This window comes from Grus americana, chromosome 27 (genome assembly GCF_028858705.1).
Source record: "Grus americana isolate bGruAme1 chromosome 27, bGruAme1.mat, whole genome shotgun sequence".
NCBI classification, from domain to species: domain Eukaryota; kingdom Metazoa; phylum Chordata; class Aves; order Gruiformes; family Gruidae; genus Grus; species Grus americana.
The window spans coordinates 4,008,994-4,032,324 of record NC_072878.1 but is presented as its reverse complement, the minus strand read 5'-3'; the positions used below and the strand labels follow the sequence as shown (position 1 = coordinate 4,032,324).

At 52.8% G+C, this 23,331-nt stretch overlaps 1 protein-coding gene across 1 annotated transcript; it reads left to right on the top strand.

Moving 5' to 3' along the window:
• Window positions 1–2,261: 2,261 nt before the first annotated feature.
• LOC129196986 (olfactory receptor 14C36-like) lies at window positions 2,262–3,251 on the top strand. Its single transcript, XM_054804951.1, has one exon. It carries the CDS (start codon window positions 2,262–2,264, stop codon window positions 3,249–3,251), a length of 990 nt encoding a protein of 329 aa, XP_054660926.1.
• The last annotated feature ends 20,080 nt before the right edge of the window (window positions 3,252–23,331 follow it).

Here is a 23,331-nt window from a genome sequence, read left to right as displayed (position 1 = left end):
AGAGTTGCTTTGTCAGGGATGGCCCTCAGGAGGACCCATTAATGCTCCAAGAAACTGTGGAGTTTGCATCTGACTGTGACTTCTGGAGAGGTTTCATCAGCTTCCTCTCAGGGTCTGAGCTTCATGGACTCATCCCCAAACCCACCAGAGGGGTCATTAACATGCCGCCTTGGGCTGGTCCTCTGCTGCTGAGCTGCTCCAGGCTCCTGGGACAAAGGGAGCTCATGGCAAGTGGGCTGTGCTGCAGAGAGACATCTCTGGCCAGGAGCAGCTCCTCTGCAGAGCCCAGCAGGGCTGAGGGCTTTGCCTGCAGGCACCGAGGGGAGAACAGTGAGGCAGAGAGAGCTTAAAGGCAGTTGGAAATGGGAGGCTTGCTGAGAGCTCAGGGAAGGAGAAATCTTCAGAGCCCTTGACACGGTAAGTCTCTGGGTGCAGGGCAATGCCGATGCGGTTCCTGGAGGCATCTCCTCAAGCTGGCAGAGCCCACAGCTGCTGGGATGTGCCAGGTGGACTCCCTGTGCAGAGGCAAGTTTGAGTGGCTGGGAATGCAGGTGTGCAGGCAGGGGTGCCCAGTTGTGTCCTTCAGAGCAGGGTCCCTGCAGCCCAGGGGCTGTGTGCCGGGGCAGGGACTCTGCCGCCTGCCAGGGTCAGCCCTCAGCCTGCCCGGGGAGCTGCCCAGGGCACTGCAGGGAGAAGCTGTGGGTGGAAGGAGCGACCTGCTGGAAGGGCAGGGCAGGGCAGGGTCCTTCTACTCTTGAGAGGGTGCTGTGTGGGTCAGGGCTGCTCACAGCTCCAGATCACTCCCAGCACATGTCCCGGGAGACTTCTCAAGAAGCACATCAAGGCAGGGGCTACCTGGCAGTAAAGGTGCTTCCCAGGGTTGTTGCTTTCAATTTCCTGCTGTGATGGTCAGAGGAAACAGTGATGGAGCTGTCAGGTTTGCACAGGATAGCAAGATTCCTCCAGCATTACAGTGAGGGATGAACAGGTTTCTCAAGGCACCTGATAAAGTCACTTCACCCTTTCCTCTGCCTACAGAAAGCATTCACATCACCTTTGTGGTGTCTTCAGGGTTGATCTGCTCTTCTCCTTAAGACCTGCCAACACAGAGGTGCCCCTGGGCAGTGCCCTGGTGCCAGGAGGGGTCTGCAGGGCAGAGCTGAGCACACAGAGGGTGGCATGGGCTCTGTGAGCAGGGACAGGGAGGAGAGGTGTGGGCAGAGCACCAGCTCCTGGCAGGGACAGCTCCAGGCAGCAGAGACATGGGCAGGGAGTGGGAGGAAACTGCAGGCAAGCCCTGGGCTAGGCTGCCTTCAGGCTGCTCTCTTGTGGTCCCTCACTCTAGATGTCTGCTGGGCGTTGTCTGCTGAGCAATGAGCTGACTCTGCCTTTAGGACATCCCATCTTCAGGACATCGGACTGTCTGCTTTGCCTGTGCTGCTGGGCTTGGGTGCTGCCCCAGAAGAGCACGGCTGTGCTGTAGGATCCCAGGGAGTGCTGAGCTTTCCCTTGGAGGTCAGTTCTCCCCTCTCAGAGACCTTTGCTTCTCTCTGAGAGGTGCCGTGTCCTGCCATTTGCATCAAAACTCCACCTATATGATGGAAAAAAAGAGTTTGCAGATCTGCCCTTTGAAACAGCACTCCCCATCTCTCCTCACAGTCTAATTTCAGAGTTTTTTTAAAGGGGTATTTCTGTCTGAAGTCATCTTCAAGGCAGCAGAAGGAAAAGTGCAGAGGTCATCTTCAAGGCAGCAGAAGGAAAAGTGCAGGGGAGCTGGGCGACAGTGTAATGAACACTGCAGCTCTCGTGACTCTGCACTAAGCTACAAAGAGCTGAGTCCTTTTGCCTATCCTGCCTCGAGGATCTTCCCATTTTCCATCATAAAATGAATATTTCTATCCCTCAGAAGAACGCTGCCCAGTTGTTTTGGTAGAAAATAAAAACCACAGACAAAAGTCTTCTAAGGACATGCTAGGCTTCTTTTCTGCATCCTGGTCTCTTCTGAGTCATGAGAGATTGATTTTTTCCATTAAACATTGATTACATCTGACATCGGTTGTGAACATTTGAGCTGTCACAAACCAGCTCCACGTACCCACTGCAGCTGAGCACAGCTGACTCCTCAGCTCACAACACACTCAGCCAGCACAAACCAGAGAAAGGAAATGCATTTGAATTGGGGGGGGTGTATCTATGAGTGGCTTTGCTCAGAGGAGTTTGTCCTAATTTTCCATGTCTTTTCCTTTTTTTAGCCAGTCGCCATGCCAAGAAACAGCAGCTCCATCACTGAGTTCCTCCTCCTGGCATTCACAGACACATGGGAGCTGCAGCTCTTGCAATTCTGGCTCTTCCTGGGCATCTACCTGGCTGCTCTCCTGGGCAATGGCCTCATCATCACTGCCATAGCCTGCGACCACCACCTCCACACCCCCATGTACTTCTTCCTCCTCAACCTCTCCCTCCTTGACCTGGGCTCCATCTCCACCACTGTCCCTAAAGCCATGGCCAACTCGCTCTGGGACACCAGGGCCATCTCCTATGCAGGATGTGCTGCACAGGTCTTTCTCTTTGTCTTCTCAATTGCAGCAGAATATTTCCTTCTCACTGTCATGGCCTATGACCGCTATGTTGCCATCTGCCAACCCCTGCACTACGGGACCCTCCTGGGCAGCAGAGCTTGTGTCCACATGGCAGCAGCTGCCTGGGGCAGTGGGTTTCTCTATGCTGTGCTGCACACGGCCAATACATTTTCTATACCACTCTGCCAGGGCAATGCTCTGGACCAGTTCTTCTGTGAAATCCCTCAGATCCTCAAGCTCTCCTGCTCAGACTCAGACTACCTCAGGGAGGTTTGGCTTCTTATATTAAGTTCTTCTTTAGGTTTCGGGTGTTTTGTTTTCATTGTGCTGTCCTATGTGCAGATCTTCAGGGCCGTGCTGAGGATCCCCTCTGAGCAGGGACGGCACAAAGCCTTTTCCATGTGCCTCCCTCACCTGGCCGTGGTCTCCTTGTTTGCCAGCACCAGCATATTTGGTCATCTGAAGCCCAACTCCATCTCCTCCCCATCCCTGGACCTGGTGGTGGCAGTTCTGTACACCGTAGTTCCTCCAGCCTTGAACCCCGTCATCTACAGCATGAGGAACAAGGAAATAATAAATGCTCTGTTGAAACTATTTAAACATAATCTGCTTCAGATCTTTGAAGTGTCCATTATCCCACCAGGGCTCCCACTCAGGAAAAGTCAGGACTAACTTTTCTTCATATGTGTCTATATTTTAACTTTGCCATTTATTTTGTGGTTTTTCATTGTTGTTTCATTGGGTTGTTTTGTTTGTTTGTTTGTTTTATTTTCATCCTTTTGCTTTTTTGTTGTTTATACCTGTGATATTAGCATTCTTGGTTTGCTACATGTTTTTTCATGAACTAAATACTTCATGTACGTATGGATCCAGGCTCCCTGTTTAGATAAACTCCATGGAGAAAGCAGTGGGAAGTTAATTCTCTCAGCTCCCATCTGTGCACATCTCCTCTGGAGCTGGGGGAGCAGCCCCAGCATGCAGGGGGGTTCAGGAGCCAAATGCCCAGCTGCCCCATGGAGTAGCAGCCTGGGTTGCCCTTGGGGCTGCCCCTCGCTGCCTCAGTGGGCACTCCCTCTCTGCTGCCTTCACGTCAGGGCTGCTGCTGCCCTGGAGCCATGGCCAAGGCCAGCAGCAGGACACGGCCTGGACAGGGCTGCTCTCTCCTCCCTTCCACACTGTTCTGCTGTGTCCTGGCATTGCTGTTACCCCCAAGGTCTCGTGTAACTTGTGACAGTCCTGCTGTCTCTACAGTGGCATCCCTGTGCCTGAAGGCGGGAGCAGGCCATGTGGAGCAGCGTGCCAGAGCTGGCCTCTCTGCTAGCACCACCATAACCAGAAGGGCTCCTCAGGGCACGGCCAGAAGGCTGGACACCCCTTCCAAAGCTGCTGTCAGGAATACGCCCAAGAAGCTGCTCCCTCCAAAGGACTTTTGCTCTTTGGGGTTCTTGACGGATTCAGGGGGACAAGCTCAGAGTCCCAGGGGGATCTGTTGGGGAGCACGGGCTGGATGAAGACCTTCCTTCTAGGTTGCACATGTCCATTCAGACAGCAACTGGTCTTTGGCTTATCTGCCTGGTGCTGTCCCACTTGTGGTGGGGCTGATGGCAGATGTCATCCTGGACAAGAATGCAGAGCTGCCAGGAGAAGTGAGGGGATCTCCAGGGACAGTGTGTAAGTCTGAGGTGGCAGTGAGTGGCACCTCATAAAATGAGTGACAATCCAAGGAGGAGCGTCCCAGAGGAGAAGGCAAACCTGAGGAGACCATGGGCTAACGAGGGCTCTGCAATGCCAGGAGAGGCTGTGAGGAGCCAGAAGGCAAAGGGACATAAGTCTAGACAGTGGTTCATCACACCCTCATGGAAACCCTGTGGGCTGGACCTAGTGCAGCCCTCCCCTGCCCTTTGTGCCACTGGAGACACACCATGGTCCTGCCAAGCACTGTCCTTGTCTTCTGAGCCATCAGGGAAGATGGAAAGGGGCTCAGCAGCTGTGATCCCCTCTGGCTGGCTCTGTTTCCCACCCTGACCAGCATGGCCAGTGCAGGGTCACCCCATGGCCCCGGGGCACCACAGCCCCCTCGCTCTGCAGAGCAGCCCTACCAGCTTGGGGCCCTGCAGGGAGCATGGGGAGGGAACCAGGAATGGTTGGCCAGGCCAGCACAGACACGCTCACCTGGGGAAAGGCTCCCTGGAGAGCAGGGATGACTCTGGAGGAGATCAAAGGAGCATTTCTGTGCCTGAAGGGAGGAATCAATGAGAAAGCGAAACCTCTTTCTGCAGGCACCCACTCGCAGCAGGCTGCTGTGTCCCCTGGCCGGGACTCTTGGTGGCATGGAGAGAGCGAGAAGGTGCCCCAGGGCATTCATCACCCCCCAGCCTCTCCCATCAGCCATTTCCAGCCCTGGTCACTCCCCCAGTTCTTGGTGGTTGGGCTCTGTGGCCATCTCCTTCCTGCTGCTGGTCTTGGTGCCTGTGTTGGGGAAACAGCCAGCCCTGCCCCAGCCTCCTGCCTTGCCCAGACCTTGGCAGAGGCCCGAGCAGGGCTGCCTGGGAACCTGTGCATGGGACATAGCTGGGGCTTGGCTGGGGCTGGGCACTGCTTGGCTGCAGAAGAAGGAGGGCTGCTGAGGATGGACACTGAGGTCTGGCATGGGCACTTGTGGTGGAGGACATGTCCCTGCCCCAAACACACCCTGTCCTGTGCAGTGTCTGATGATGGGAGCCCTGGGGGCATGTGTGGGGCAGTGGGGCTGCACAGGGACAGGGATGGGTCACGGATGGGAGCCACAACACAACGATGAGGAGGTGGAAGCCGGGACAGGCTATGAAGGAGGAATTTAGAAAGATGACCTGAGTGTGTGGGCATGTGTTTAGGAAAGCCAGAGCTCGGCTGGAGCTGGTGGGAGCTGCAGGCACCATCAAGAGCAAAATGAAGAGCTTCAGCCACTGTGTTTGCAGTAAAAGGCTGAACAAGGAACGTGCTGCTGAATGGTGAGGGGGGTCATAACAGCAGACACAGGCGGGGCTGAGTGACTCAACGCCTTCCTTGCCTTAGACTGTGCTCAAAAGTTCTGCCAGGCCTCTGCTCAGTGAAAGGGCTGAAGGAGGAGGAGAGCAGGTATTGAGAGGAACCTCATGAAACCCCCCAAGGACAAGTGCCAGGTTCTGTCCCTGCAGGGGACTCACGCTGGCAATGGCACAGGCTGGGGGCTGCCTGGCTGGGGAGCAGCTCTGTGGGAAAGGTCTTGGCGGGCAGGCAGCTGGACAGGAGGCAGCCGTGTGCCCTGGCAGCAAGGGAGGACAGCAGTGCCCTGCGCTGTGTGACCAGCAGCATGGCCAGGAGATGGAGGGTAGGGACTCCCCCTTTCTATGTGGAACTTTCTGGTCCACATCCAGAGCACTGTGTCCACTTTTGGGAACCCCAAGAATGGAAAGGTGTTGACCATCTGGAGTGGGTTTAGTGAAGGGCCTTGAGATGGTCAGGGGGCTGGATCAGTGTCTCTGTGAGGAAAGGCTGATGAAGCTGGGCTCCTTCACCTTGGAGAAGGGATGGCTCAGGGACATCTCACAGCAAGGAGGGCCTTTTCTACCATGAGGCTAGCCAAGCACTGGGACAAGCATTGGTCACCCTTAGAGGTTGTTAACTCCTTTGTCCTTGCAGGTTTTCAAGACCTAGTTGGACCAAGACCTGTGAAACCAGGTCTGACCATTTACCTGACCTTTCTTTGATATAGACAGTTTTTCTATACAACTCTCAACATCTGCTCTGAAACTCAATGATCTTATCATCCTTAAATCTCTTGTCCAATATCTTATCAGCAGATGAGAGAACAGATGTTTATGGTGTTTTTTGTGACCAGCAAAGACAAGTACGATGAACATCTCCTCCAGCCTGGTAACTGCAAGGGTAGGCTGGGAGGCACTGCCTGGGATAGCTCTGCATTACACCTAACGTTAATTGCATCCTCCTTTAACCACCTCAATGGCCATGGTCTGGACCCTGAAGGTCCTACATGGAGGTTTTGTGAATCAGGGAAGCTGAATACCACCCGTGACTATTAGATGCATTCCTGGTGTTTGTGAACAGCAAGGAGTTTCTCTTTCTGGTGCATTCCCAGGTGACATGGACTCCACCTGGGATTTGTCTCCCCTTCTTTTAGACAACCACTGTCTGGGTGTCTTTCCACCCTTGCTCGTGCAGGCTCCTCTTACAGCTGACAGCGAGTCTTGACCCTCCTGCAGTCTCCTTTATCCTCGCAGCACTTTTCAATCACTTGGCTCGTTCATTGTCTTGGCCTCCAGGAACCCGACCAGCCCCCACACAGCCTGGGCATCAGCTCACTCCTGGCATCTTCTTTCCAGGTGAACCCCGTCCACATTGAATTGCCAGGTCTGGTTCTGAGCCTGCTTTGGCCCAAGGCAACCTCCTGAAAGTCTGGGTAAAACCCAGCAAGGTTCAACTCCCTCTGCAGCACTCCAGTGCTGTCCCAGAAGGCTCTGCACAGTTCTACACACCCACCCACCCGCCCACCCATCTTCAGACTGTACCTCAGTGCACACACTGCCAACCCTTTTGCAGCATGCTATGAGAAACCTTCTGGCTGGTGATAATGTATCACATGCCACTTTTGGGAAGGTTGAGCTGCCCAAGCAAGCCTGCAGATGATCCCCATGGTGTCCAGGCCACAAGGGCAGCACGTGGGACTCACGGGAGGCCAAGGCAAGGAGCCACATGCTGCTTGGTGTCAGGTCCGCTCCGGAGGGGCTGGTGCTGAGCAGGGTGTCCCTGAGCCCTGCCTGCGCTCCGGCCTGCTGCAGCCAGTCAAGTGGCTGTAACAGAGGTGCCCTCACAGTAGGCACCCAGATGTGTCCCGTTCACCGGCCTCACCCCTCCCTTTCTTTGGACACCAACAGCTGATGGCTGACCAGGGCTGCACTCTGGTCCTCACAGACAAGGCAGAACAGGATGCGGATGTCAAGGCTGAGGGCAGGCATTGCTGCCACGATCAAGCAAGAGCAGAAAGACACGCAGCGCAGTGACAGCCTTGGAGGGAAGGAGAGCAGGTCTCAGCTTGTTCAAGACCTGCTTGGCAGGACCCTGGAGAGCCAAGATCCATGCAGCCCTCCATGAAGATGAAGAGGGCTCGTCTGGCTCGTCTGGCTGACGAGTTCCAAGAGCAAGGAGGCATTGCACAGAGGGTGACAGGGGAAACAGGCTGGCCATGAGGCAGATGGAGCCACGACCTGTGTGTGCCAAGATGGAGCCAGAAAAGCCAACCTCAGCGGGGCTGGAACGAGTGCGGGATAAGGAGGGCAACGACAAGGGCTGTTGTACGTTCACTGGCAGCACAAGGAGTCAGCTGAGGAAAATGTGGTCTCAGGGCTCAGTGGAGCAGGGCATGTAGTGACAACGACATGGGAGAGGCTGTGGAGTTCATTGCTTCCTTCACCGTGCCTTTTTCCAGTGAAATCTCATCCCAGGTCTCCCTTGTCCCCAAATGGATCCCTTGGGCCAGTTCTGACACACACAAGTCCATGGAAAAAGATGGGATACATCCATGGGTGCTGGGGAAGCTGGACCGTGTCCTTACAAGATATTGCTTGTCTGTCCTCGACACTTCAGGGCCATCCGGGAAGGTGGCTGATGACTGCAGAGAGGCAGACATTGCACCCATCCTCCAGAAGGGCCAGAAGGAGGATTTGGAGAACTACAGCTCAGTCAGCCTCACTTCATTCCCTGGGAAGGTGATGGAGTAAATCCTCCTTGGAAGCCAGTTCCAAGCCTGTGATGGACAAGGTTGGAAGAGCCACCAAGGGCAAATGAAATCCCACTTGACCAGTGTGGTGGGTTGACCCTGGCTGGAGGCCAGGTGCCCACCAGAGCCGCTCTCTCGCTCCCCTCATTCACCAAACAGGGGAGAAAAGGCATAACGAAATGCTTGCAGGTCGAGATAAGGACAGGGAGAGATCACTCACTAATTACCGCCACGAGCAAAACAGACCGAACTTAGAGAGGGAATTCATCTAATTTATTACTAGGCAAAACAGAGTAGAGGAATGAGAAAATAAAATCAACTCTTAAAACACTTCCCCCCACCCCTCCCATCTTCCCGGGCTCAACTTCACTCCCGGCTTCAACCTTCCCCCCCTCAGCGGCACAGGGGGACGGGGAGTGGGGGTTACGGTCAGTTCATCTCACGGTGTTTCTGCCGCTTCTTCCTCCTCAGGGGGAGGACTCCTCTCATCGTTCCCCTGCTCCAGCATGGAGGAGTCCCTCTCACGGGGTGCAGACCTTCAGGAGCAAACTGCTCCAGCGTGGGGTCCCCCACGGGGCCACAAGTCCTGCCAGCAAACCTGCCCTGGCGTGGGCTCCCCTCTTCACGGGTCCACCGGTCCGGCCAGGAACTTGCTCCAGTGTGGGCTTCCCACGGGCCGCAGCCTCCTTCAGGTGTCTCCACCTGCTCCGGCGTGGGGTCCTCCACGGGCTGCAGGTGGAATCGCTACACCCCCTCATCCTTCCTCCATGGGCTGCAGGGGGACAGCCTGCTTCACCGTGGTCTTCACCACAGGTTGCAGGGGGATCTCTGCTCCGGCGCCTGGAGCTCCTCCTCCCCCTCCATCTGCACTGACCTTGGTGTCTGCAGAGTTTCTTACATCTTCTCACTCCTCTCTCCGGCTGCAAAAGCTCTCTCGCTCTAAGTGTTTTTCTACTTCTTAAATATGTTATCACAGAGGCGCTGATTGGCTTGGCCTTGGCCAGCGGCGGGCCCGTCTTGGAGCCGGCTGTCATTGGCTCTATCAGACACAGGGGGAGCTTCTAGCAGCTTCTCACAGAAGCCACCCCTGTAGCCCCCCCGCTACCAAAACCCTGCCACACAAACCCAACACAACCAGCCTGGTTGCGTTCTCCACTAAGAAGAACGGCCTTGTGCCCCAGGGGAATTTGTGGGCCCTCACTCTAGCAAGGCCTTTAACGCAGTCCCCCATGTCTCCAGATGGCCAGACCACTGAGATCTGGAGTGGGTAAATGGATCCCAGGCAGGTGGAACCTTGACTGGACCATGCAGCCACCGAGCAACCAGTTACTAGGGGCCTCCATCAGTGACCAACCCCTGGGGCAACACTCACTGATGTCTTTATGAATTCTTATTTTTAATGCTGCAGGCCTTATGATGAAGGAAATTTCAGAAGATTTTGACAAAAAAATGGCACATTGAAGAAGTAAAGAAAAAGATCTAAAGTGAAGAAATATGTTAATACACTTTTCAGCTTCTGAAATTTTTTGTGTTCTTGTCCTCCTGGTTTTGGTTCCTTTTGATTTAATATTCCGATCTTTGGGGGGGATTTGGTGTCCTTTTCTTTTCTTAGAAGGAAAAGCCATTTCCAAAGCTGATCTGGGGTGCAGCTACAGGGACACAGATGTCTTCAGTTACAGGGACCCTCTGCCCAGGCTCTGTTGGCAGCTCCTGAGGGGCTCTGGTCTCCTGCAGCTCCTGTGTGACAGCGGCCAGTCCCAGGCAAACACTTCAGAGACACCGGGGCCTCTGCCAGGGGCACTCGATGTCCACGGTCAGACAACCGAGCTCTGCCTGGAAAGGGAAGGAACTGCTTGGAACTGTTAAAAAACACCTGAGTGCCTTTGCATTAACAGATTGAATACTTTAATCAAATGGTGATGTTTTCCCCCCATGCAAAAATGGGAATTTCCAGGCAGTGTATCAATTGCAGGAGAAGAAATATTGCTCTTCCCCTGTACTTGCATTGCCAGCACCGTGAAGATTATCCCGCGTGTTTCATCCCCCCAATCTTTCCAGCTGTCCTGATAAAATGTCCATCTCTAAAGGCATATTTTCCGCAGACTATCTGGCTCTCTGCCCTTCCCATTGCTCTCCATTTTTCCCCTCTCCTTACTCCTTGCTCAGACAGATCCCTCCCCACCACCCAGGTGTTGCTTTGAGCTTCAGGGAGTTAGAAGCCTGTCCTGTCTTTCAGCAGTCTAATTATCTCTTCAGCCAACTCCTTCACTGGGGTTATAGCTATCCTGTCCGATCTCTCTCTCTCAAACATTTCTGGTGAGGCTGTTCCCTGTGGATGGTGAACCTCATTGGAGGCAGCTTGGACTTGGCTTGAAGTTGAGGAGCGTGGGTTATTGTTTATGAAACTTCACCCTGCTTTCCTTCTGTGTGTTTGCCATGCAGAGCAACGCAGCTGTGCCTGTGTGCAGCCAGGTCCCTAAGGAAAGCAGGTGGGAGTTGGTGCAAAGGAGCTGTAAGCTCCAGCTGCAGACTTGGGTGAGAAGTGTGATGTGAGGAGAAGTGATGCAAGTCCCAGGTGGCCCATGAGAGAGATGGCAGGGCTGGGGAGGTGATGAGGAAGGTTGTCCATGCAGTGCCTGTCCTCAATGAGGAGCTCTTCCTACCCACCCTGACTTCATTAGGAGACCCCCTTGCCCAATATGGACTGGAGAATGCTGCTATAACTTCTTCTGTAAATTAAAAACAAAACAAAACAAAAACCCCAAAACCAAACCCAAACTGTTAAAAATCAAAAATATTCCTTTATTAAGTGCTCACTGAAATCTTTGAAATCTTTGAAATCTTTGAAATACACCCTGGAGACCTCTCCAATTAGTTGTGTAAGTCTTGAAGACTTGAAGAAAATAACGAGAAGAGACATGGCTTGGTGCATTTTAATGAGCTCCCTGGTGTATTTGATGCTGAGACCAGGAACTAAGACACTGAGAGAAGCCTGAGGAAACCACTGAAGAAGTCAAAGTTGGAAGCAACTCCTACAGTTTCAGGGAGTGTTAATGGGGTCCCACTGGGATCCATCACTGACAAAGCCACCCTGGGGGCTTGTTAGAGCAGAAGACAGTGATGACAGGTAGGCAAAGGCAATGTTAAGGTGGATCTGAGGCTGAGTAACCCTCGATGTGTCACATCTGCTGCGCTCTGCAGAGGAGCTGCTCCTGGCCAGAGATGTCCCTCTGCAGCACAGCCCACTTGCCATGAGCTCCCTCTGTCCCGGGAGCCTGGAGCAGCTCAGCAGCAGAGGACCAGCCCAAGGTGGCATGTTAATGACCCCTCTGGTGGGTTTGGGGATGATTCCATGAACCTCAGGCATGGAGCAGCACCTGAAGAAGTCAAACTCAGGCACCATCTCCAAAGTTTCTCAGAGTGTTAATGGGTGCCCCTGAGAACCATTACCAACAAAGCCTCCCCAGGGGCTCGTTAGAGCAGAGAACTGGAAGCAATAATGACAGGAAGGCCAAGACAATGTAAAGGTGGCTCTGATGCTGAGGATATCTGGAATCTTTGCATCCAGCCAAACGGACAAGCCCTGACCCCCAGCCCCTGGCAAAGGGAGATCCTGTCCCTCACACACATGTCACAGGGCTCTTCCTGGGGAAGTGGGGTGTGGGGATGTGCAATGCCAAGGGCGAGGCTTTGGAATGACATCTGCCAGGCTCCTGGGTGGGGACGAGGAGGCCATGAGGCCCGAGTGCTGTAAGGGTAAGGTGTTTCCTCACTGGCATCAGTGGCAGAGACAACAGCCATGGCCAAGGAGGCAAAGACCTCAGATCTGTTGGAGGGTTTCAGCTTTGCACGGCCCTAGATTGTCTCCACCACAGGCTGTCCTACAGTGTCCCACACCTGTCCCTAGCTCCCTGCATGCTGCAGACATCCACTCTGCTTCTCCACCCTGCTCTGACCTGAGCAACTCATTCCCCTGACTGCTGTCTCTCCATCCCTGCGAGGTATGCCTTGAAACACAAAGCCATGGACTGAGCCAGGCTCCCTCGGGGGGGTCTGATTATACCACAGCGCTGCCCTCGGAGGGACATTTCTTTCTCCTTGTGTCCACTTTAAGCATCCCAAGCCTCCATTTCTGGTATGATTTCTTTCCCATGCTGTCTCCCACTATGAAGAAAAGCTCCTCCAGCTCTGGAACCACACTTCAACCACTCTATGGCTACTCCTGTACTTCCTGGAGCCTCTCCACCACTGGGCCAAAGGGCTGAAGAAGCCCATGTCCCTCAGCTTCCACACGCAGGGCATGTGCCCTGAACCTCACCTTGGCAGACCTCTTCTGGGCACTCTCCAGTGCCTCCCTGCTCCTCCAAAATGGGGAGCCACACCCTGGGACACACCTGTGTGTGGGGGGCCACTGCAGGACCCAGGATTTTCTCAGGATCACAGCTCAGCCAGTCAGGTCACAGCTAGCCCTGGTCTATAGGGCTGTTCTTCCTCCTGATGCAGGACTGCCCACTTCTCCTTCTCCTCCTCAAAACTAGGCCAAACCCCAGAGTTTCACAAGGTCCCCCTGGACTGACACTCCTTTTAGGCAGCCCTTAATTTTTGTGTGCAAGTGGCTCACCCTGATGGTGGTGTCTCCCACAAGGTAACAGCAGGAGGAGTTCCAGGATGCTGCAGACAACAGAAAGAGGTTCTAGTTCAATGGAATTAATGAACCAGGAAGGCATTACCATGACAACCATCTCCAAAATACCAAATGAGGGTAAAAAGGAAGCTAATGCAGGGCCAGTGAAGAAAGGGTGACTGAGGATTGGGCTGTTTGTGTGCTAGGATATGTTAGTGTGAAATGGGCACCTATATAATGGGCACATTGTATGTGTACACACGTACAATCTGGATCCCTCCAGGAGCTGGTTCTAGACCCTCCATCTATCCAGAAGCTGTACCCGGGATCCCCTCATCCCCCCCACACAAACACACGCACAGACAAATGGCTCTCTCCAGCACAGCATCACAGAACCATTGAGGCTGGAAGGCAGCCACCTTCCACCTTCTCTGTGCTTCCTCTTCATGCTTGGTTTTAGTCAGGAGCTCCTTTCTTATCCATGCCAACCTCCTGCCAACTTTGCTGGACTCCCTGTATGTTGGAGTGGACCATTCTGGAGCTTGAAGAGGAGATCCTTGACCATCAAACAGCTCTCTGCACCCCTTTTCTCTGCCTGACCATACCGCATGGGATTCTTCCAAGCAGGGTTCCCAGCAGGCCATAGTTTGCTCTCCTGCAGTCCTGTTCTTGGCCTTGTTCCTTTCTTTCAGGAGCCTCAACTCTACCTTCTCACCCCGGACTTTTACATCCCTAATCTTCTCTTCTTTGTTTGTAAGTACCTGAACCCCAAGAGCCCACAGGTCCTCCCAGATGTTTTTCTGGGCCACCTTCTCCTTCCAGCTCCAACTGTGAGTAGCCAACTCACAGACCCTCTCAGCTCTCCATTGTCCAGTTCGTTGCTGATTACCACGCTCCTTTTGTTATTGTCATGCAAGACCCTCTCCTCATCAATGACACTCACCATTTCCTCATGTCATTCTGGGTCATCCTTTCCCTTCCTCATCACTTCCAAGTTGAAGTTTTCTTTCCAGGTTGGCCAGGTTGTTGACAGAGATACTTTTTCCCCGCTGTGCCAGGTGAATCCCCTCTCTTCCAAGCAGTTGTTGATCCTCAGAGAGTGTCTCATGGTCATAGAAACCCTGTTGCTGACACCAACTGCACAACCAATTGTCTAACCTACAGGACCTGTCCACTTCTCCACAAACCTCTTCCCCTCAGTAGCAGGATTGAGATCACCACCTGTGCCCCCCCTGCCCTTGACCAGCGTGCCCAGAGTGATATAGTCATGCTTCATGTTTTCCAGGTCTCCTGGGAAAGTATCATTGGTGCTCGTGTGGAAGAGCAGCAGGGGTTAATAGTCCAAAGGTCGGACAAGCTTCAGCAGCCTCTCAGCAGTGCACCCCTTGATCAAGGACAGCTGGCAGCGCTCCTTAGAAGCTGCTAGAGCTAGTCAGCCGCTTGCCAGCAGTCTCCGTCTCCTCTGACCCTCCTTAACTGGCAACAACAGGCCCTGGATGAAGATTCATGTTCACCAAGGATATCTGACAAAGTCCTCAGAAGAGGTTTTCGGGACTCTGCTGGACAATGTGAATTGGAAGGAACTTGGGGTGAATTCAGTGTTGAGCCCCTTGTTAGCAGGAGGTAGGTCTAGAGACATCCCAAGCTCCCACACAACTTGAACAGTTCACTGATAATCTCTGAGGATAGCTCCTGTGGTTCTTGCAGTCATTAATGCCTCATCTGCCTGTGGGTTAGCACCAAGCATGGCAGACCCTCACAGAGCCAGACCCTCACAGTGGTCTCATGTTGCCACTAGGGCCCGAAACATTCAAAGTTCAGTGTTTCATTGTGGATGACAGTTTCTTCAGACAGAACAGGCTCTCCTTACAGCCTGCAACAGCCGTGCCTTGCAACAGGGTGACAAATGAGAGTGACACATGCAGGAAGTGATGGCATGAGGGTGATGATATTCCAACATCCCCGAGGTCCCTTGCCAATCCAATAAAATCCAGTAGGATTTGTAGAGCCCTAAACCTCTCAGGCATGCATTTGTAAGGTTGACCTTACCAGTACGAGAGGCTGAGAGAGGTGGGGTTGTTCAATGGTGAGAAGAGATGGCTTTGGGAAGAACTGTAAATGACCCATATACCACTACTAAGAGGTCATCAGCAAGGCAGATCCAGGCTTTTCCCTCTTGTGTGTGAGGAAAAACTGTTTAGCCATGAAGAGAGTGAAACACTGGAGCAGATTGGCCAGTGATGTTGTGCTGTGTCAGCCCCTGGAAGAGTTCAAAGCCAACATGAAGAACTCCCTGAGCAACCTGGTGTGACCTGATAGCTGCCCTTGCTGTGTGATGCACATTGGCCTCGAGACCTCCTAGGGTCCCTTCCCAGCACGAATGACTGTCCATTTCCTTCCACCACAGGTCTTCCCTTCACCATGGTAAGGAAAGCACTCGGGTTCCCCATGACCATGAGGAAAGTCAGACTAAGTTTGGTCAGGTCATCTGTGTCATTCCTGTCCCAAACCACTCACTGCTGCTCAGATGCAGAGCTGCATGGCAGGTACCCCCAAAACAGCCTTGATCTAGTGTTCCGCTTCACCTTCTATTTCCTTTCTCCCTCTTCTCTTCCCTTTGATCCTTCTTGTACCCTCCCACACTAACAGCCCACCTCTGTTCACTCTTTCCTCACTGGCCCTGGCTTTGCTGGCTTTGAAGCTGTTTCTGAGATGGTCACCATGGATAATCCTACACTGGAAGGAAATTGCATTAAAGTAGCACCACCTTTTAGTATTTGTATTACCCTGCAACTCCCTGTGCTGTTACCTTGTGAGGGACACCACCATCACGGTCACCATCTGCACACAAATATTGAGCTTCAGTCTGGGGGACCTTGAGAAACTCTGGGATTTAGAGAACAGAAAGCTCTTGAAATGTTACAAAGAGAAGTGGCCAGTCCTGCACTGGGGGGAAGAATAAGCCTGGACCCGTGTGTCTCTCTGTGGGGCTTCCTGTTGTAGTCAAGTGGGGAGGAATGGAGAGAGTCCCGAGGAGGATGGCCAATACAGGATGTGGGGCCTCAAGCACATGCCCTGTCTGGGGAGGCTGAAGGACCTGAGCTTCTTCAGGCTGCTGAAGTGGAGGCTCAGAGCACCACAGTCACAACCTGCAGCTACTTGAAGGGTGCTGTCAAAGATGGTGGAGCTTTTCTTCATAATAGAAAAAAAAAATAAAGCAGGAAAAAGGAAGAGCACCACAAAGTGTGGCTTGGGAGGCTGAGACAAGAAATGAGGAAAAGGAAATGTGACTCCAAGGGCAGTGCTGATGTAGAATAGGGTGCCCAGAGGGAGTCTGGACCAGCCCATGGCTTTCTCTTTCAAGGAACAGCCAGGGAGGATGGAACGATATCAGTAAGGCTAGTGAGATATTGGGGTGAAACTGAAAAAAGGATTGGGTGTCTTCAAAGAAAGAGGTGCAGGTGTGGGACACTGTAGGGCAGGCTGTATTGGACACTGCTGAGGGCTGTGGCAAGGCTGAAAGACCCCAACCACAGATGACCTCTGCATCACCATGGCTATGGCTATTGTCTCTGCAGTCAAGGCCTACCAGAAGGTACCTTGAACTGATTCAGGAAGACCTCACGACCTCCTTGCTGCACCCAGAAGGGTCATGCCATAGTCCTGCTCCAGGCATTGCACATCCCCACATCCCACTGCCCCAGGAAGAGCCCTGAGGAACATGTGAGGGACAGGATCTCCCTTCCCAGGGGCTGGGGGACAGGGCTTGTCCATCTGGCTTCATTTAACACTTCCAAGCTTACTCAACATCAGAGCCACCTTGACATTGGTTTTGTCTACTTGTCATTATTGCTTCCAGTTTTCTGCTCTAATGAGCCCCTGGGGAGGCTTTGTCAGTAATTGCCTGCAGTGGGAGCCATTAAGACTCTGAGAAACTGTGGAGTTTGCATCTGACTGTGACTTCTTGAGAGGTTTCATCAGCTTCTTCTCAGGGTCTGAGCTACATGGACTCAGCACCAAACCCACCAGAGGGGTCATTAAAAATCCTACCCTGGGCTGGTCCTCTGCTGTTGAGTTGGGCCGGGCTCCTGGGACAGAGGGAGCTCATGGCAAGTGGGCTGTGCTGCAGAGAGACATCTCTGGCCAGGACCAGCTCCTCTGCCAAGCGCAGCAGGGCTGAGGGCACTGGGAGAGGAGTGAGGAAGAGAGTGGGAGGATGCTGAGAGCTCAGGGAAGGAGAAATCTTCAGAGCCCTTGACACGGTAAGTCTCTGGGTGCAGGGCAATGCCGATGCGGTTCCTGGAGGCATCTCCTCAAGCTGGCAGAGCCCACAGCTGCTGGGATATGCCAGGTGGACTCCCTGTGCAGAGGCAAGTTTGAGTGGCTGTGAATGCAGGTGTGCAGGCAGGGGTGCCCAGTTGTGTCCTTCAGAGCAGGGTCCCTGCAGCCCAGGGGCTGTGTGCCGGGGCAGGGACTCTGCCGCCTGCCAGGGTCAGCACTCAGCCTGCCCGGGGAGCTGCCCAGGGCACTGCAGGGAGAAGCTGTGGGTGGAAGGAGCGACCTGCTGGAAGGGCAGGGCAGGGCAGGGTCCTTCTACTCTTGAGAGGGTGCTGTGTGGGTCATGGCTGCTCACAGCTCCAGATCACTCCCAGCACATGTCCCAGGGGACTTCTCAAGAAGCACATCAAGGCAGGGGCTACCTGGAAGGAAAGGTGCTTTCCGGAGCCTGTGCTTTTCCAGTTTCTTGTGGTGGTGGTGCAGAAATATGGTCATGGAGCTCTCAGGGTGGCACCACAGTGTGAGACACTGACAGCATTACAGCCATTGGTCAACACCTCTTCAAGGAACCTGATAAAGTCCCTTCACTCACCTCAGCCTCCTCCTCAGGTGGGAAAGGGGTAACGGGAGCAAAATCAACAAAACAAACCCCCACAGTTCTGTTCTGCACTCAGGTGAACTGGGAGTGAGAATGGTCAAAAGCTCTTTTATATCACGGGTAGATTTTAACCTGTGATCACTGCTGTTTCCTCTCTGACTGTTGCTGCACAGCAGGACTGACTCCTCTGGAGCCATAGAAGAGGCCCCTGCTCTGCATTGCACCCTCAGCCAGCACAAACCAAGGAACATGCTGGGATCTGCATGAAGACAGACAGAGGACACTTGTGGTGGCTTCTTGTGATGAATGGAATAGGTTCTGCTCACAGGTGTCTGTCCTAATTCTTCAACTTCCTTTCCCCCCCTTGGACAGGCCCTCGTGTGCAGAAGGAACAAATGTTTAATGGCAGCTCCATGAATGAGTTCCTCCTCCTGGCATTCGCAGACACACGGGAGCTGCAGCTCTTGCACTTCTGGCTCTTCCTGGGCATCTACCTGGCTGCTCTCCTGGGCAATGGCCTCATCATCACTGCCATAGCCTGCGACCACCATCTCCACACCCCCATGTACTTCTTCCTCCTCAACCTCTCCCTCCTCGACCTGGGCTCCATCTCCACCACTGTCCCTAAAGCCATGGCCAGTTCCCTCTGGGACACCAGGGCCATCTCCTACACAGGATGTGCTGCCCAGGCCTTTCTGTTTGTCTTTTTCATTTCAGCAGAGTATTCTCTCCTCACCGTCATGTCCTATGACCGCTACGTTGCCATCTGCCAACCCCTGCACTACGGGACCCTCCTGGGCAGCAGAGCTTGTGTCCACATGGCAGCAGCTGCCTGGGGCAGTGGGTTTCTCAATGCTGTGCTGCACACGGCCAACACATTTTTTATACCACTCTGCCAGGGTAATGCTGTCGACCAATTCTTCTGTGAAATCCCCCAGATCCTCAAGCTCTCCTGCTCAGACTCCTACCTAAGGGAAATTGGGCTTACTGTGGTTGGTGCCTGTTTATTCTTACTGTGTTTTGTTTTTAATTGTGCTGTCCTATGTGGAGATCTTCAGGGCCGTGCTGAGGATCCCCTCTGAGCAGGGACGGCACAAAGCCTTTTCCATGTGCCTCCCTCACCTGGCTGTGGTCTCCCTGCTTGTCAGCGCCTCATTTTTTGCCTACCTGAAGCCCCCCTCCACCTCCTCCCCATTCCTGGACCTGGTGGTGGCAGTTCTGTACTCGGTGGTGCCTCCAGCAGTGAACCCCCTCATCTACAGCATGAGGAACCAGGAGCTCAAGGAGGCCCTGAGGAAACTAATCCAATGGACCTTGCACCACCAACAGTAATTTGTCTCCCCTTCTCTGCAGAGTGCCCAGGGTATATTTTAAGCCAGTACTCTGTTTTTTTTTTTTCTCTGATAATAATCATTAGAGGTAATTGCTTGGGTTCATAGCACTTCTCTTGAGGCTCTGTCCTGTTGTGTCTGATCCTTGAAGAACCATGTGTCACCTTTTGCCTTCCTAATAGCCTCTCTGCAATAAAAGGGGATCTCCTGAGGGAGGTGCCTGCAGCCTGGGCTCTCCTGATACAGTTGTGGCTAAGAACAAGCCAGAGGAATTGGACTTTCCAAGTGTCTTCTGCCTGGTTTTCTCCTTCTGTTTGGAGAAATAATCTCATGGTATCACTGTTAGACACCAAGCACTTAGCTGAAGGCTCTCGTCTTGGTGTCCAGGGGCACTGGAAATGGTGCAAGAGCTCCCAGTCCCCTTCCTCAGGCTGTCACAGGTATGACGGGGCTGATGGCAGCCCTGGGGAGGGACCTTTGTTGTGGGGCCAGCTCCGTCCTCCTGCTGGGCTCAGTGCCTGTCCTGGGGCACGGCCAGCCCGGTGCCGTCTCTCTTCTGTCCCACACCCTGCAGATCCCACCGCACGGCTGACTGCTGACACCCGCATGGGACACGACCGAGGTTGTGCAGGGGCAGGTACTGGTGGGGGCGTTGCCAAATGGAGGGCTGCTGCGGGTGGAGGCATGGAGGGCTGCCACGGGGACTGTGCTGCTGGAGATGCTTCCCCACCCCAAGAACGCACCCTGCTCTATCTAGTGCCTGCACTGCAGGGCCGGGGGGCCATGTTGGGCAGCAGGGCTTGGCCAGCCCAGCTGAGGAGGTCTCCTCTCTTCTTGCCCCACACTCTTCAGCCCGCTGTCAGCCTATAGGCATTGCCACAGTGCCTGTGTGCTGGCTGTTGGGGGTCTCCATGTGCCCTGCTCTGAGCCCATGCAGGGACCTGCTGTGGGTGTCTCTGCTGGAGCTGGTCACCATGGCCTGTCTGCACAGTCCCAGGAGATCCTGGACAGGCTGCCCTTGGCGATGGGCTGTGATGGTCCTCTAGCCCACAGCAGGTTCTGAGCACCAGCCCAGGAATGCTTCCCTGGGGATGAGTGCCTCACGCTGTGCTGGCTGCACATGTGAGCCTCGGGGGATATCCTCACACTATGGTTCTTCTGGGTACAAAAGGGGAACCATCGTCTCCCAAAGTGATTTCAGCTGGGTGGGAGCTGTCAGTGTTGCAGAAAGGCTGGCACACAGAAAGACTATTTGAAAAAGGACAATCATTTCATTGGGCTCTAGTCCCAACCCCTCCTCAGACAGCTCCTGATAGATCAGGTGCTCAGGGCCTTGTCTCAACAACTTTGGAATATCTCCACTGGCTGAGATCCCACCATCTCCCCAGGGCCCTGGCTCCAGTGTTTGGCTCTGAGGGCTTTCTCAAAATAGGGCAGCTCTCTCAGCCTCTCCTTGGACATAACGTGCTCCAGGCCCCGACCACCCTTCTGGCCACTGCTGGAAAATCTCCACTCGGTCCGGGTCGGTCTGGCTGCTGCTGTGGACCAGAGGCTGGATCATGAGCTGTCCTGGTTTCAGCTGAGACAGAGTTAATTGTCTTCCCAGTAGCCAGTCTGGGGCTATGTTTGGGATTTGTGCTGGAAATGGTGTTGATAACATAGAGATGTTTTTGTTTACACAGAGATGTTTTTGTTGTTGCTGAGCAGGGCTTACACAGTGTCAAGGCCTTTCCTGCTCCTCACACCGCCCCACCAGTGGGATGGATGGAGGGTGCACAAGGATTTGGGAGGGGACACAGCAGGGACAGCTGACCCCAACTGACCAAGGGGACATTCCATACCATATGACGTCATGCTCAGCTTATAAGGGGCTTGGGGTAGAGGAAGGATGGTGGCAGGACAGCAACATTTGGAGTGATGGTGTTTGTCTTCCCAAGTCACCATTACGCGTGATGGAGCCCTGCTTTCCTGGAGATGGCTGAACACCTGCCTGCCCATGGGAAGTGGGGAATGAATTCCTTGCTTTGCTTTGCTTGCACGTGTGGCTTTTGCTTTACTTATTGAACTGTCTTTATCTCAGCCCACGGGTTTTCTTACTTTGACTCTTCTGATTCTGTCCCCCATCCTGCTGTGGGGGAATGAGCAAGCGGCTGCGTGGTGCTCAGTTGCTGGTTGGGGTAAAACCATGACACAAGCTGACCTCATGAGTTGGGGAAATGCATTCACAGTGAATGCTCCTACACTGCCCTGATGGCTGAAGGCAACTCCCTGAACTGGAATTGTGTAAACTTACCCGTTGTCTCTCAGTGCATGCCAGAGAAATGGCTTGCAGCTTTGTAAAGCTAAGAATAAGTGACAAAACCCAGAACAAATCCACCTCAGTTAACTTCTTGTATAAAATTAGGATCTGTCAGAACAGAAATATGCTGGAGCTGTTCACTGTGGTGGACAAATCGTAGCAAGACTTGGCAAAATATTAAACTGCAACGGACTTCTCATTTCAACAGAAGGCTGATGGATGAATTGGTAGCATGCCATGTGTGCTCCTTTCTCTCTTAACAGCCCTTCTTGGTATATGCCTGGCAGTCTGCTACACTTGAGAGAGAAATAAGATTTTCATTCATTTCTCTTAAATTCCAAAAGGGGCACAGATTCTTTTGCACATAATCACTCTTTCAGTAAAACTCTCCAAGTGCCATTTTTCTCAACTTTGAAGTTGGGAGATCCAATTTTCAGTAATACATGCAGGCAACTGAAACATATCTAGTGTTGACTAAAAGAATTGGATATTAGTAATATCTGATAGATCCAACGGACATTGTCCTTGATGTCACTCTCCAGTTATCGCCTCTGTCGGGAGAATGGGGCAGTGAAAGGCAGATGGTGGCCTTCTGTGCACTGGAAAGATCTCGAATGCTAGCAAGCTCTAAAAGCCATTCTTGTTTTGTGCAAACTTTCTCAAGCGCAGGTTGTACAATGCAATAGGGAAAAGATGTAGGAAGTTGCTGTTTTGATTTAGATGTAATGCAAAGCTATTAAACATAGGCTTTCCTTCCGTATTTGTTATGGAAATGATATCATAAGAAGGGAAATACTAATTATGAATATTTTTACTTGTGACGGGGAAGTTGACAATGCCTATGAACAAGGCAAGGCAAATTAGGTCAAGACCTCGTTGCACCTGGAAGTAAACAGCCGTGCTGTGGAACGGCTAGGAGAGGCTATGTGACAATGTGGGTTCTTGGCATTGTCTTTAAGAAAGCAGAAAATGCAGGAAGCGTTAACATTGATTTCACGTATGCTATACGGTCATTCACAGGCAGAGGTAAGCCTGTATTTTCCTCTAGGCTTGTAGGCTTTCATTTTTTTTATTCTCATGGAAGTAGCTTCGCACAGTGAGTTCTGCTTCCCTCTGGTATTAGCTCTCAGCTCTTTCTATAGCGAGCAACAGAGAGAAGATGAGCTTTAAAACCAGACTATTTTGACACTTTGTCAAAGGAAGTCCATCTGGAACCAAAAGTGTGTGTGTACTACAGTCATACACCATATACCCTAGGTGAAGTAACAGTTCTGCAGATCATAGTAAACGCACTCATGAAGGAGCTGTGTTTCATGAAGTGGACAGTCCGATGTGAAGCCAGGAGATGTCCATGTACTGCCTGTAGATACGCTTGTCCAAAACGCTTGTCAGTTGCTGCACTTTGCAAGTGGCAATTAACTGGATCAGGCTCTAAAAGAAGTTGGTGATGCCTGTTGACAGTATTTTTGCAGAAAGAGTTCTGAACGGTGGACTCCTTTAAACGTTGGTTTGCACTGAGGAAGAGTTTATCCATGGTACCTGCCTGAGCTGTGCTCACACAACATGAGTAAATGCAGTAAGACCCGACCTTTTTAGCTCGTGCTTTGGCATATGAGAAAAGCCCAGGAAAATGCATCACAACTCTTGCCCGAGTTTCAGGCCAGGTGGGGTGACTTCCTCCAACTTGCACTGATATCTGTACCGATGCTTGTCCTGTACAGGACATCCCGTGGCGCTGTGTTTCAACATTGTGGCAAAAAAAAGAGCTACAACACTAAATTTTGTATTAGTTTACAGGCAGGCTAATAACCTAAGCATACTAAAGGAAGGCATGAAGATTGAGGCAGCTCATGTGAAAAGAAAACAT